This window comes from Mastigoproctus giganteus, chromosome 8 (assembly GCF_048544385.1).
Source record: "Mastigoproctus giganteus isolate SK-2022 chromosome 8, ASM4854438v1, whole genome shotgun sequence".
Taxonomy (NCBI): Eukaryota; Metazoa; Arthropoda; class Arachnida; order Uropygi; family Thelyphonidae; genus Mastigoproctus; species Mastigoproctus giganteus.
This window is the reverse complement of record NC_143582.1, coordinates 94,615,735-94,630,563: the sequence shown is the minus strand read 5'-3', so window position 1 is coordinate 94,630,563 and position 14,829 is coordinate 94,615,735. Positions and strand designations below refer to the sequence as shown.

The 14,829-nt window shown below is 39.7% G+C and overlaps 1 protein-coding gene across 4 annotated transcripts in view; it reads left to right on the top strand.

The window, feature by feature from the left end:
• The window catches only part of LOC150081721 (cell adhesion molecule Dscam2-like), a 285,694-nt gene that overhangs the window by 241,528 nt on the left and 29,337 nt on the right, over nt 1-14,829 (top strand). For all 4 annotated transcript variants that reach the window (XM_090379593.1, XM_090379594.1, XM_090379591.1 and 1 more), the window contains 3 exons: nt 1,534-1,632; nt 2,735-2,920; nt 4,321-4,614. In XM_090379593.1, coding sequence (XP_090235719.1) covers nt 1,534-1,632; nt 2,735-2,920; nt 4,321-4,614 — 579 coding nt within the window. The remainder of the gene's footprint in view (nt 1-1,533; nt 1,633-2,734; nt 2,921-4,320; nt 4,615-14,829) is intronic.

The following is a 14,829-nucleotide window of genomic DNA, read 5'->3' as shown; positions in this document are numbered from 1 at the left end:
CCACACAGCGAAACAGCAAACTTTCGCTATACTTAAACACGAAACCACACTCGCAGACCCATCTCGAGGGACAAGAGTGATCATCGTAGTCGTCAGAACAATTTCCAGAAAGCAAAATTCTCTGAAGCATATTTTATTAGAAGGGAAGAAAGCCAGTTGAGAAACAGTGAACATCGCTCGTTGCACACCATTCCCAGGGCGATCACCGGGTCGCTATCTAGTGGCTTTTCGTGAAAACTCTTAAATTCCACGAATTCTCTTCCAATTCGTCTTTCAGCGAATTGTGATAACAGCTATTTATTGTCTACAAACCCAAAGCCATAGATACAATTTTGAACGAGCAAGTTATTTGTCACTGAGGACGATCATTTATCAAAATTGGCATATTTATCGTATAGTGGTGTGGAATTATTCTTTTTATTGTTTATTATTCTTTAATCCATATTTTGTGAACCATTCACATTATGGTTTTATAGATATTCTTCGCCTAAAGAATTAAACAGGATCCAGAATTAGTTCGGGTTGCTGGGGGAGTAAAATTTCGACTTTGTTTTGCTTAATAAAGTTTATCAAGCAAAAGGGTGAACACATTTCTACAGGCAGAATAAATACACAGTCACGGGTTACGCCCGGGGATCGTTAACATAATAATAATTATTATTAAAACAAAGCGCTGTTAAAGTAATAAGTAATAAAGATAAACAAGCTCCAATTTGGAAAATAAGCGATGAATAAAACGCTACTCCATCCGATAATACGTTTGGTTGTTGTATACCGAAATATTTACATTCTGAATAAATTTTATAAAATGTAAATTAATCAATTGTTATTTAAAGATTTTCAATTTAATTCTAATTTTGGAAAATTCGTTTTCATTAATCTTAGCTAATAGGAAGAAGGGTGGAATAAAAAATCAGAGTTGCGCACCAGCATAAACTTTGCATAACATGATTTAACAGAAAACCACAACGCAAATTATTAAACCATCTTACTGAGTTTTCCGAACAAACATTTTAATGAATCGTTTTTAAAACGAAATAATTCACGGAGAACCCTACTCCCTCCACCTGAGGTGAGTTAACTACAACCTCGATTGAAGAGAACTTCAGAAATTCCTCCTATCATCTGCAGGAATCGAACTCAGGCCTCTCCAAACGATTGACAAGTAGTGAAAGCGTTATATTATCATCGAAGAGTCTATATATTATAGATATTATCATATTAACGCCACTCTGGAATGATCTCATCTGCCTGTGTGTGCTATGACGAGAAATTGCACGTGATTTCAATGTATCATTCAACAACTCTTAAATTTAAATGCAAAATATTACGTTACTGTTTTAAATATTATGATGAAATTCTTAGTATTGACTTTTGCTTCCAGATCTCTTTTAGAAAATGTATTTTTCGAATATTAAAACACAATTTCAAAAAGAATCATAAAAAAAAAAATCTCTTTCAGATTCAGCGAAAATATGGAATGTAATTTTGAAATAGGCTTTTTTTATTTATTTTTTACTTCTCCATTTCCAGTACCGCCAAGTGCTCCGGTCCTTGAAATCCTTTCTGCTACACCGTCGTCAATCACAGTCGGTTGGTCCCAGAAGGCAACATTTGGTAACCCCGTAAGAGGTAAGAGCTCTGCTTTCTCATAAGACTTAAAAGGATAGAGGGAAAGACGAGAACACGTGCGCTCGGGCGAAAGCACACAGAGAGAGAGAAGTGAAAGGGGCAACGCAAATAGATCTCCAGTCAGATTATAAGGGGTAGCCACTTCTCCGCATATAAATTTTAGGAGAAATGGATAGTTCTGATGAAATTAGAAAACAGAACGAGCCCTCGTGGAGATGCTGGAAAGTCCCATGTGACCTCTAAGGAGTGGCATTGCCGTAAAAAAGGGTCCTGGAGGGAGGTTGGGCAAGATGTGAAAGGTTTAAAATGAGAGCAAGAAATAAAATTAAAAAAAACGAAAGAAGGAATTATATTTGAACTTTAAATGACATGGTCTTTTAGGTAAGGAACCAAATGGACTCTGCACCATGTCCACTTAACTAGTGCATAGTTCATTTAGTTGGGAGGAACAAGAAATTAAATGAATGGGGAAAGAGAGAGTGATGGGGAGAAAAGCTAAACGGCTGAATAAGAGAAAAAATCTATAAACTCGGTCTGTTGATTTACTGTAATAAGAGAGTTGGTTTGTTTTCCTGCGTTTAATCATCTTTGGAGCTTAGCCCATTCTTGTAAGCGCCATATTTTAAATGTTACTTGTGAGAACACAACAACTGTAGGCGCAGTGAAGATCACTAGAACAGTACTTCTGATTACTTAAATCTTTACTCCGAACTAAACGGGTGGAGATAATGAAAACTGGATGCAACGTGATCGTATATTTCCTCCCTAGTTTTTGTATTAAGACAACGAGAGATAGTTTCTCAATCCCTGGACGAAATTTAGTTCTTTGTAATGAAACCACCGGAAAGTGACACGTGTTCATGGAGTTCTCATTATTGATCACAAATTAAGAGGTATGCCTTGCGCCAATTACTCGTATAATATATAATAGAAACGTATACAACAGAAACGCGAGCATATATCCTTCAAATGCCCGTTATTTTACGTGTATCAGTTTAAATAGATAAGAATATTTTTGTGGTAAATTCTCAATGAACTATTACGTGGAAACGATGTCTCCAATCGATAATTTAACTCTTTCCCTTCTCGTTTTCTTTCGTAGAATACTTGATGCACCACAGAAAAGAAAACGAACCCTGGCTGCAGACCCCTATTTCAACACAGCGTCCAATCTATACAGTGAAAGGCCTCACCTGTGGAACCAGCTATCAGTTTTATATGACAGCTTATAATAGCGTAGGGAAAAGCGAACCCAGTGGGATACTTAGTGCTCGAACAGAGGGCGCTGGTGAGTTTATCTTCATTCCGCTTTTGCTCTAAAGAACGATTTTATTTTTACAGAAATTCGAAAAATGCTTCTTTTCTACCGGATGATAAATATGTTCTATCAAATAATAAAAAATTAATAATAATAATAAATAAGTTTTAGAGATTTTAGATAACTATAAATTTGTTTCTTAACTAAAAGTGTAGTTTGATAATGTGTATTTCATTATCAAAAAGTACTTTTAGTATAACTACTACTTTCGCTGGGCAAAATATTAGAAACCTTTATTCAACATCTGATAGGGACGCCTGCCTTTTTGCCCGAATTATTGCCAATATACACGTCATGGCATGGATTCTACTAGATGTTGCAAATCTTCGGAATGCTCCTGAAACTATTCAGATAATTTTTGCACGATTGGATAGTTGCGTTGTCGTCTTGAAAGAATCCATCTCAATTCGATATAAAAATAAAGCATTAAAGGGCGAAGTTGTTCGGATACAATAGAAATATATTCATTAGAGGTAACATGACCTTATAACGGTATGAACGGTCCAAATCCGTACCATAAGAACATACCCGATACGATGATACCACTTCCAGCCAGTGATGGACACGAGACATCCTGGATGCTAGTTTCACGAAGTTTGCGACACACTTTTACCTTACCATTGGTAAAGAAATGTCCAAATTGAGATTCGTTAGACCACTCGATCTAGTTCCGCAGTCCAATATGGACGTTGGCAGCACCACTTCCAGTCGAATCTTCTCATTTTTTACAGAAAGAAGTGGCTTTCGTATAGGCACATAACTACTGAGTCCCATATTCTTCAACTCCCGCCGCATAATTCGGTTGAAAATGGATCGGTCTTCGCCAAAATTCAATTTTTCATTCGTTCTTCACGAATTACACGCTGGACCTTCTATTGTGGTGCACACTTCTCTTTAAATTCCTGCAGTCTCGTTCTTGGAGTACCTCCTTTCTGACGCATTTCTTCCCTTTAGACTGCATTCTCCCTTCATCCACTGTATACTTTTGAGATGGTTGTGTTAAATGTGCTCCAACGCCTTTCTGAAAATCTTAAAGATCAGCTGCCTTTCCCATAACTGGATCGACTAAAAAGCCCCAGGAAAGTTTACAGTATTTATCTGATATCAAGGAACTTGTGATCATACTATGTGACAACTTATATTTGCATAGCATACGTTTAATTATCTCTTCACGCCAATTACAAAAGGTTTCCAATTTTTTGTCCTGTGAGTGTATTTTCTTACTATTATTTCTTTATTATAAACAATAAAATTTTAATTTTCATATTGAGAAACTCATTTAAATTTCTTAATAATTTTATATTCTTTCATTACACTTTTCTCAAAGAATACGTTTTTTTTTTGTACTTCCTTTGTGATGTTACTTATAGCACCACTGTCTCCTGCTAAAGAAGATTTTATCTCCATCAATTCCAATGAGGCCACTCTAAATCTCGGTAGATGGAAGCCCGGTGGTTGTGAAATCACTCATTTCATCATTAAATTAAGACAGAAATTCCGCAGGCCATGGCGCACCTTGTCCAGCAACGTACCTTCCAATCAGTCGCATTTTTCAATATTTCAAATACTACCGGCCACTTGGTACGAACTTCAAGTCACAGCCCACAGTACGGCTGGAGCCACAGAAGCTCATTATGAATTCAAAACCCTCAATATCACCGAAGGTAAGGGCTATTTTTGGTTATTCATTATACGAATTTCAAAGCAAGACGTTTTCTGAACTCAATCAGAATAAGATCAGAGCCAAGATTCTCTATAAGACACATAAATCGTAATTATTAAATTGGATTAATTCAATATTAGTATATTGTAATAAAAATTATAATTTCAGAAGCTCTTAGGCATGCTTTGTTATTCTTATACTATTTATTTATTTAATTTTGGTTTAAGTTTGAGTCCTGAGATAAGTGGGTCAACGATGGCTTGCTCTGTACTCCCCGCAAAAAGCCATAATGGCCTGACTTGTAGAACGGAACGCTATCGGTTAATTTCCTCTTATTTTTCATTTAAGCAACTTCTTCAGCATTTTCTCCATTTATATTTAGTAAAACTTCGTTTCCCTGGAGAAAGAATATCAAAAAAATAAAAACAAATCCGTCGTTCGCTTGCACGAGAAAGAGAAACTACGAATTTATTTATCCCACAGCTCATTATAAACATACCCGAAGCTCACACACTGCTGGAAAATCTATCTGGTTCAACTCCATTTATTATCTCGTGTGTCTGCTAACCCGTTCATTAAAAGTAAAAGCGCTGTCCATTTTTGCTGCACGACTATTGATTAAGATGATTAGCCGAATGTTTATTCAAATGCAGAGAAAGAAATGATAAATGCAATAGTTCTTGTCCGTGTTCGTGGTTAGTTAGAGGTTTCAATTGGGAGTTAAAAAAAAACAAAACAAGACTTATGCGGGCCTTAATTAGAGGTTTTAGGGCAGGGGTAACTTTCGATAACGTGGATTCGACTTCTTATTCCCGTGTGGAGTTGTAGATGCAGTTCCATATTCTGATCGTTGGGGACAAAAGCAGTATACGTCTTTATGCTCAGAAGATGTAATTAATTCGATAAAGATGTTGAGTTATTTTCTGTCCGGGAAGGAATGTCTCTTAAACTTTGCATTGCGAACGCCGAAGAAAGTGAGCGATTCCTCCCTTTTCCAGTTTTTAAGTAAACTTAAGGATTATCTTCAAGTGCTACCATAATGCATACAGCTAACAGAATTTTTTTTGTTTCCTAATGGCCAACAAAACGAAGCTATCCATCTACTTTGTTTCTTAAGATGCCTCTCAAGGAAGATTAAGAGCTCTAGTGACGATAAATGAGGGGATTTTCTGCTCCACTGGCAAGAACAAAAAACTTTTAAAGTGCATTGATGTTTAGAAGAAACAGTGCAGTTTCTTTATTAATACGTAAACAGAAAAGGATATTGGTTTTTCTTCTTTGATTTATTTTTATAGAGAAAAAAGAGCGAAGACGTTTAATTTAGTTTTAGATGAAGTCCGAAGGATGAGTAATCTAGAACGCCAAGGGGATTTCGGTGACGCAATATGCCATAGTCGCCATCCTTTGGAAGCTATTAGTATTGTAAATTGGAAATTTGCACCTCTTAAATACTCCGGTTCCTGTTGTATAAAGCGCACATAATAAAGTGGGATTTACAGAGAAATTCTGGGTATAGGCAAACATCTCAAGTTAACAGTTTGCCTGCTATATCAGTTAGTTTCTTTTTTCATTACTTGTGACTTACGGATGTAAATTATGGAAACGATTTGTATGTAGGATTATCTATGGTGAAAATGCAAAAATTGTTTCTATATTGGAGAACATGGATTCCCCTTAAAACCAAAATAACTTGTGCTTTGCACGTTGTAATCGTATCAGACCTTGGCTTGAATCAGAAGGCTTTAAATTAAAATTAAAAAATGGTGTAATCTAAGATGATCTACGATCTCTTAGATAAAGAATTCTTTATCTAAGAGATTCTTTATCTAAGAGATCGTAGACGATTCTCTATCCCCTGCTCATTCAGAGTGTGATCCATTTGCTAGAGAGTCACAGGAAGTGCCATTCCAGTAGCAACGTCCAACGTGTTCCGTGTAGACTCAATCTCGAATTGCTCTTCAATCTGCATGGTGTAAAACAACCTTACTGTATGAGGCATCAGTGGAGCATTATCACCCACTAAACTCGCCAATTCTGGAAACGTAGGGGATCATGAAGGAACGATGTTCTTCCCACCATCAACTTCGTGGAGTAAGTATAGAGGTTTATTATAAGGTCAACACAGATTTACAAACCAGATGGCTAGGAGACGTTGTTTATCGTCCATCAAAGTTTGAAAAGAATAACAGCAGATATCTGATCCCAGAATCATCGCATGAAACGTTTCAAATGGTCTTCCTGATCCTTCGGATAACAACAGCAGTAACTGTACACCAAGTGTCACTAATAACTGTATTGAGCAATCTATCAGCGAAGGCTGTGTTGACCGCCTACATACAAGTATATTGTTAACAATAACGGCACGCAATATCTGGAAATTTTAGACCATAATGAAAACTACTTCGGTCCCTAAACACTCGTTAGTATCCGCATTGGAGGTGGCACCCCCCCCCCTCTTTGAACGGGAGTCATTGACCACCTTGTCTCTGCAGGTTCCCTACTTATCGTTCACTGCATATTTATTGGAAAGCCACACACTAATTAGCAAAGAGCAATTAAAGCGGACGCATCAAGAATTGATTACAAGCGGCGGGCAATTCGAAATTCTGGGAGAGTGGTCAAGTTGTATCGTAAACATTGGGAAGTGCATTATACTCCTTCCTTTGTTGTCAATATGCTATTTGATACCTCCTGCACTCAGTTTAAACTGTACAGGTCCGACGTGGTTCAGCAGCTCGTTCCACCCTCCTTGTTGTTCGTATAACACAAGTTATTACTCAACTCCATTGAAGAAGATTCCACAAACTGCATTATTAACAACTTTCAAACAATTCGGCCATTGAATAGCCAGTAATGAGGCATCATTCCAGGAGACAAATATTAGATAAATTCATTCTGAATTTTTAATGTGTCTTTTAATGGTGGTTGTTGATATCCAAATAAGAAATCTTTATTTTCTGTTTAAATTTAGTTAGCATAAGAGCAAATATATTCTCAGTAATCAATTATATATTTATATAATATTGTATAAAATTAACTGAGGTATTTTAATTCTTTTTTTGTTTATTCGGATATGGTCATCAGATCCTTTTGTTAGTAACGCTTGTCAACCATTACCTAATCATCCAAAAGATTGCAGCGTTGAAGGCCAATAGTGTGGTGAGAAAATTGTTTTTCTTGGATATGAAAGTTTGATTGGTAGGCAAGATCCACCTTGGTTAGGACTACAGTATTTACTCGCAGGAAGTTAATAGAAAGAATAGGACATTGGGTTCCCCATTGTCTTGGGGAACCCAAGAGAGAAGATCGTAGGGTTCCCTAAGATATTTCCCAGACCACAGATACATCATTCAGCAATATGCACGTGCTCTACAACTCTTCAAGTTGAATTTTCTAGGGTGGTGATGGTTTCAGAGCTACCTTATTTATTAATTTTTTAATTCTCTGAAGTTCTGGATGGCCCGTTCTCATTCCGTTTCCATTTCATAAAGGACTTTTCTCTTTGACTGAAAGCATCTTTAATTTGAGGGCTGAGCGAATGGTGTGGTATCTAACTTGCAGAGCGAGTAGTGTCGTTTATAACACTCTGGTTTAAAGAATACTTATAATCTAGTATAAAATCCCTTTCCCTGTAATTTGAATTTATGGCCTCTATATCTGGAAATATATATGTGAAATTTTCGCCGTCATTCATTTTACTATTGCTATTAAGAGCCTTCTAAATCTCAATTAGGTATCCAGTTGCAAAACTGTGTTCCCCATATATTGGAAGTCTTTCCTCATACGGATTGTCCTTTTAAGAAGCTCGATATATATTTTTGGTATGGTCTCCATGCTTGGACAGAATATTCTAAGTGCGGTCTTATAATTACTTTACACAGTTGGAGTATGACCTCCCTATAAAAGCAGATGTTTAATAATTCATCAATAGGTACGATGGGCCTTCCTTGACGCCTGTCTACACTACTCAGAAAACTTTGTTCGACCGTATCCTTGAAGAACCCAAGGGTACCATTAATTACAGTCCTCTGCAATTCATCTCAGGATTTTTCCGCCTTTGTGGATAACACAGTTGCTATAGTCACCGTATTTTCTGCACTGGGTGGAAAAGGCCTGGGTTCGCATCCTGTCAATGATTTATTGGTCTATTTTACAACTCGGCTCAGTTAGTCGATCTCAGGGTTGCCAGCTTGGTTTGTCTCTGAAACTGGAGGTTTACGTCCAGCAAACAGGTAAATAGACCACGAAATACATGAAATTAACAGACACATACTGATGCCTCATAGCCTTATTTGTTTTGACGCTTAACACATACGCACACAAACTAAGGATTTTTCTTATACGAGTCCACTGTTCTAGCTTATACAGTATTCTCTTAAGAAGGACTGAGTGACGTGCTTTTGCTGAAATCTAAGTAAACCGTTATCGAATTTTTCAAGAGCGCAATACAATGATCTTGTATTGCACTCTTGATCACTCCCTCCATGATTTTTCCTACCACTGAAGGCCGTGTGGCCGGTTGACAGTTACCTATATCACCTTATAATCGCCATTATAATAATAATAAGATTCTTTATTAACATAAATTGTATAAAATAGTGATTCCTTACACAGAAAGCCAGAGGAATCTTACAATTCGTTGTTTATTCAAGTGATTTTGTTTATAATAGGGAAAAAAATTGAAATAAAATAATAATAATAACTAAATAATAATTAACAGACAAAAACAAAGATGGTAATCAAAATGTAAAAATGAAGTAGTAATTACAGCGAAAAAGGACTACAAGTTGAGCAGAACATGAAATGACATCGGCTAACTAAGATCGGCACTTACATAAATGTCCTTTACAAGCAACAAGACAGGACAAGATGCCATCACGATATGCCTTGTCTATAGTCCACAGGTCGATGTCGATGTTCAACGAGTTGCCAGTGTCCAGAGTCACATTAGGGAAGTGTCTCCTGAAATTCCTTAACCGCTGGAGCCTTGAGCACAAGGAGGGGGGGTACTTCGGATATGTCTGCCTGGCAAACGCCAACCAACCGTGTTCCAGATGTTGATGTGATCCTGCTTAGCTGAGCACAGATGAAGGAATGACTTTATTTTTAGCACATGGGCTCTGTGGACTATGGGCGTATATTGCAGGTTGCAGCAGAGAGTAGATTTAGATGTTATGTAGATCTGGTGTGACCACAAGTTGGCCCACTTCAGCACTAAAATTCGAGGCCCCATAGTTTCCTGAGGCTGGTGGGTGGTGCCGCCGACCAAACTTCCACGGCATAGGAGAGTACACTACAGAAGTAAGTTGCGAGGTATTTCTTGATTATTTGCTTATTGTGCGTTTTGCACAGATCAATTTCATTCCCCAGAACGCTCTCAGGGCTTTGGAATTGTTTGGATTTGTTTATTATAGGTGAGGTTGGCATCAAGGATTACTCCTAGGAATTTGACACTGTCTGTGGGAGTCAGAACATTTCCTGCCAATTCCGGAAGTAGAGAAGATGCAGTATCAGTAGAAGTAATCCGACTTGGCGTAAAGATGAGATAGTTTGACCTCTCTGGATTGACTGACAGTCCAAAAAATTTGGCATACTTACAGAATGTATTTAGGTAGCTGTTTACAGATTCAGAGGCGATTTGTCTTTCTTGTGAATCACCAACATGGCGTTTGCATGGCAAGTAGCAAACAATATCATCAGCATACGATAGGGGGCGCCTCCGTAGCCAGGTGGGAAGGAGCAGCAGTGTGTTGCACACGCTTCTTGATTAGACCGGGGTTCGAGCCCGTCACCACCAAATACGGAGGATGCGGAAAGGTCAGGAAATGACCACCGCATATCCCGGAGCAATATGGCCTTAGTTGCTAATGCTCCTAAAAACCAAATAACAAATAACAAGCATACGATAGGAAACTGGACTTTGATCCATTAGTGTAACAAATATTGCTGCAAATATCAAGGCTGATAGAGAACCACCTTGTGGGATCCCTACTTTGACGTTTTTAGTGACTGTAATGCCATCGCCTTTGAAGTGAAGCATTCTCCTAGACAGCAAATTCTTGAGGATCTGGAGCATATTTCCGGATATCCCGTAGAATCTCTCAAGTAAGGCAAGAAGGGGTGTTATTTGGACTGAGTCGAAAGCAGATTTCATGTCCAGAAAAACAGTGTGAAGATCTTCGTTGTCATTCCAGGCCTGAAGTATTTTCTGTGATAATGACTGTAGGCAGGTTGCAGTAGATCTATTAGGCATGGCATAATGGGTGTGTTCTGGCCTATGCGCAAAGATTGCGAGTGCTACATCATTATAGATGCACTTCTCGAGGCATTTCAGGAAGGGAGAGGCAATTGATATTGGCCTGAAGTCAGCCGGTCTATTCGCACGAGGCTTCTTCGGAACTGCCACGACTCTGTATGATAACCGGCTTGAAGGCACCTGTGCAAATTTGAGTACTTTGTTGTAGAGTTGAGTGAGCTCTTTGCTGATGAAATAAGAAGCAATTTTTAGACTAAATAGAGGCATTGCGTCAATTCCTATGGTGGACTTGTCAGGTAGTGAATTTATTATTTTTTTAGCTGTTCTTCGGAAATTTCTGTATTACTAGAAGGTGAAGAAACGTTCAACGCTTCGTTCCAAGGAAATGCTTCGGACACACGGTGATCTCGCTTAAAACTCAGCACATGCTCACACCATTCCTAGACATCTAAAGATAGAGGGGTGCAAGTATGACTTGTGGACCACACACGTTTTCCCCTGGATAGCCGGCCGTTCATGAAATTGTTAATAGCAAATTGTTTACTCTTCTGGAAATCCATCCTTTCTTTGGAAATTTTGGCGTATGACTCTCGTGAAGGCGACTTCTTATAGGTGGCATGGGCTGCCTGTTTTTCCCTAAAGGCCTTAGTCAGAAGGCCATTCCACCATGGCTTTGAGTGGGGACTAAGGATGCAAGTTTTGGACATTGCAGACCTTGCAATGAATTCCATCCATCTCGAAAGCCAGTAAGCAGTCTCATTTATGTTAAGCTCAGCTAGTATGATCCATGGGTAAAGTTGGAAAAGGGTAGTAACTTTTCCAATATGATGTATTTTGGATTGTATACTCTCCTGACAGTGTTTGTAGTTTGTACTTGAAGGAAGCATAAGACGGATGCTTGGTATTTTATTTCGAAAGGCTTACCGGGTATTGTGAGGCTAGTATTAACTACTCTCGTGCCAATCAATGTGGTTTTGCTGTTTCTGGATTTTGCTGTTTCTGGAATACCGCTGGCTTTAGAGAGTACAACTATATCCGTTTCGGGTAGTAGCGATGACTCAGGTGTGGGAGATGGGTGTTCCTGTGGGCCAGTACAAGGGAGCCTAGTGTTCACAGGCAAGAGACTTTGTAGTAGGCTCAAGGACTTTCGTTGATAATCTTCAAGCTGGCTCAGACATTCCCTGAGCGAGCTATTTTCTGAATGCAGTTTTCTTAGAATGCCTTCAACAGTTTCAAGTTTCACAGTGTTACACCCGCAAAAAGCGCAGCTGACTTGAGCCTGTGATTCCGTTTGAGAACAATTATCAGTAACCCCAGGCAAAAGCTTGCTGTTCGTAGCAGGTTCACTGAGAGTGGAATTGTTATGTGTGGTGACGTCATTAACAACATTTAGCGTTCCAGAGGGAGAGACTGGGGGAGGGAGGCAAGCGCGCTAAGGGAGCAGCCAATATGACAGCTATATTTGACGAATCCCTATTTTGCTTGCGACAGAGTGCACATCTCCATTTTTATTTCCTAAGTTGCGCAGTCCGTTTTAGATCTTTAATGCCACTACAAAAATTGCAAAAAAGAAGCTGGCATGATAATGATGAACATTTTATTAGGCAGTCGGAAAGTTTTTTGCAGCTCGAGCAGGGTTGTATATTTTTCGACAGCATTGTACCCAAAATTCACTAAACATTACAGGGAGAGATATGGCAAGGTTGCTGCCAAATTAAAGCAGAGTACTTGCTGACCAAGGAATGTTCCTTCAGGCTAGGATTAAGTGGTGTGGTGCAGATCTGACCGCTTACTTTTTGCAGTACGTGGGCTCCAACGGATAAAGGAATACACACTGTACTCACAATTGCGAACAACAAGGTCCGATTCAACTTTAGCAATTCTGCCAGGAAATCCGAAATCTCTGGACAAATTAGTAGCAAAAAGCACTTCGATACTCACTCCTCAGAAACTTGGATACTAGTGTTAATGATAATATGAACTTGCTCATAAAGTGGGCAAAAGTGTAGTAGATGGTTCCGATCCTCGATCCGTCCGCAAGAACAATAGGGGTTGTCTGTTATGCCCATGGAAGTCAATTTGTGATTAATGGGACCATGCCCAGTTATTAAAGACCTGGAGAGAATCAGGGTGGAGCTTTGGGGGAAACAAGTGAAACATCAGGAAGAAAATTTTTGGTAATTAGATCCTTGTCAGTGTCTGTCCATCCCGCCTGCCAGGTCTGTAGAAATTTGGTTGCAATTAGTTGCTTCTCAGTCCTGCTGTCATTGAGGGTGTTGATGGTATACCCAAGGATGGAGGTTGGTAAATCCCTGGACAGGCAGCAATAGAGTCCTCGATGGATGACCTCTAGATTGAGCAGAAGGAGGCCGCGAGGAACTGGAGGGCCACAGAACTGACCCTGCAGCAGGCCTTGATGATAGTTAGAAGGATACATCGCTGAGTAGTTTCTAGCCTGCACTGGTTCTGGTTCAATGTGGTTCGGTAAAACCAGGCCCCGAAGTAGTATGTAATGATTGGTAGAAAGATTGATTTGTAGAGAAACTTAAGCGTGCGGCAGTTCAAACCTCTTCTGACCAGCTAACCCGAGGACTGTATGATTCCTGACCTTGGTATGGAGATGAGCAAGATGCGAGAAAAAGGTGAACTTAAGAGTTAAATGCGATGCCATATTCGCGATGCACAGTGTTTTGTGGAAGGCGCCACCGGTGGTTTCCGACATGTGGGCCTTAGTACTTTGTGGAGAAGTGCAAAAAAAAAAAAAAAAAAATCAAACTATTATATTTAGGCCACCCGGATAATTAAATTCATCTGCCGTGCTGTGTCTTATAACTGTTAATTGCGTGTTCTATGGTTCATTTTTCTGTTTGCTGGACGAAAAACCACAATTTCTGAGGAAAAAACCTTGCTATCTACGCCTGAGACCGACTAACTCAGCCACGGAGTGAAAAAAGCCCGTTAAAGTTCCTCGCCGTCATCGACTGGATTTGAACCTGGGCTTTTTCCACCCGGTGTGGGGAGGACGGTGACGATACCACTGTGCTACTCGCGCAGACAAAGGAGAAGTACAGAATCTCTGTAAAAGCCAGAAAAGTGTAATTCCTGGTTTGGGTGAGTGGTGTTATGTTCTGTTGTCTCTCTGGCTACTTGACGCCGGGCCCCAGGTGGGACCCTGCGTTGCCCGCCCACCACTACTGGGAGGTGAGCCAGGCTGCCCATCATACTCTGGCTGGCCTCCGCCAGGTTCACCTGAGCTTCCATACAGAGGCCATAAAAAAAATTGTTGATGAGAGCATATAGTTGAAGTGGACCAATAGGGAAAGCAGTCCGCTCATAGTTAGGCGAAGGTAGGGGATGAAGAAGGGGTTGAAAGTAACAGGAACTCCTGTGTGAGCGCCATTGGCCTTTCTCTTTCTGAGTATCCTGTACTCTGGAGAATGCCAGCATGAATTATCTGTTTATCAGGTTAGCAGGACAACTTGCATTTGAAATCCTGCACCCAGGGTGCTTGCATTATCCTACCCCAATCGGGGTTCGCAGGGGTTTGTTGTTCTACTCTGTCCTGAGTTCCGCACTTCTGGCTCGTCTAGAAGTGAATACGGCCTGGTCGTAGCGTGTTAAGGCTAGGTATGTGTATGTTAAGGAAATCCCTACAATCAAGGAAATCCCTGATTGTAGGGATTTCCTTGTATCTCTGTCCAGCGTTGTCGCAAGTGGAACACTCATACATAAGGTATTCCCAGGACTCCTCTTCACCACAGTAGCAATATCTATTTCCATGATTGTCAGTCTTTGCTGAAACGGCCCATGGCTTGTAATCAGGCAGGTGACTTGCAATCCAAGCGAGCACCAATGGAAGAGGCTTTGGGAGTGTCCGAATTGTTGAGGGAATAAACCTTTTGGTGATTGCTCCTTTCGGCGTCCTATTCCATGTTTCTTGCTAGAGGTTTTTTAGGTGGT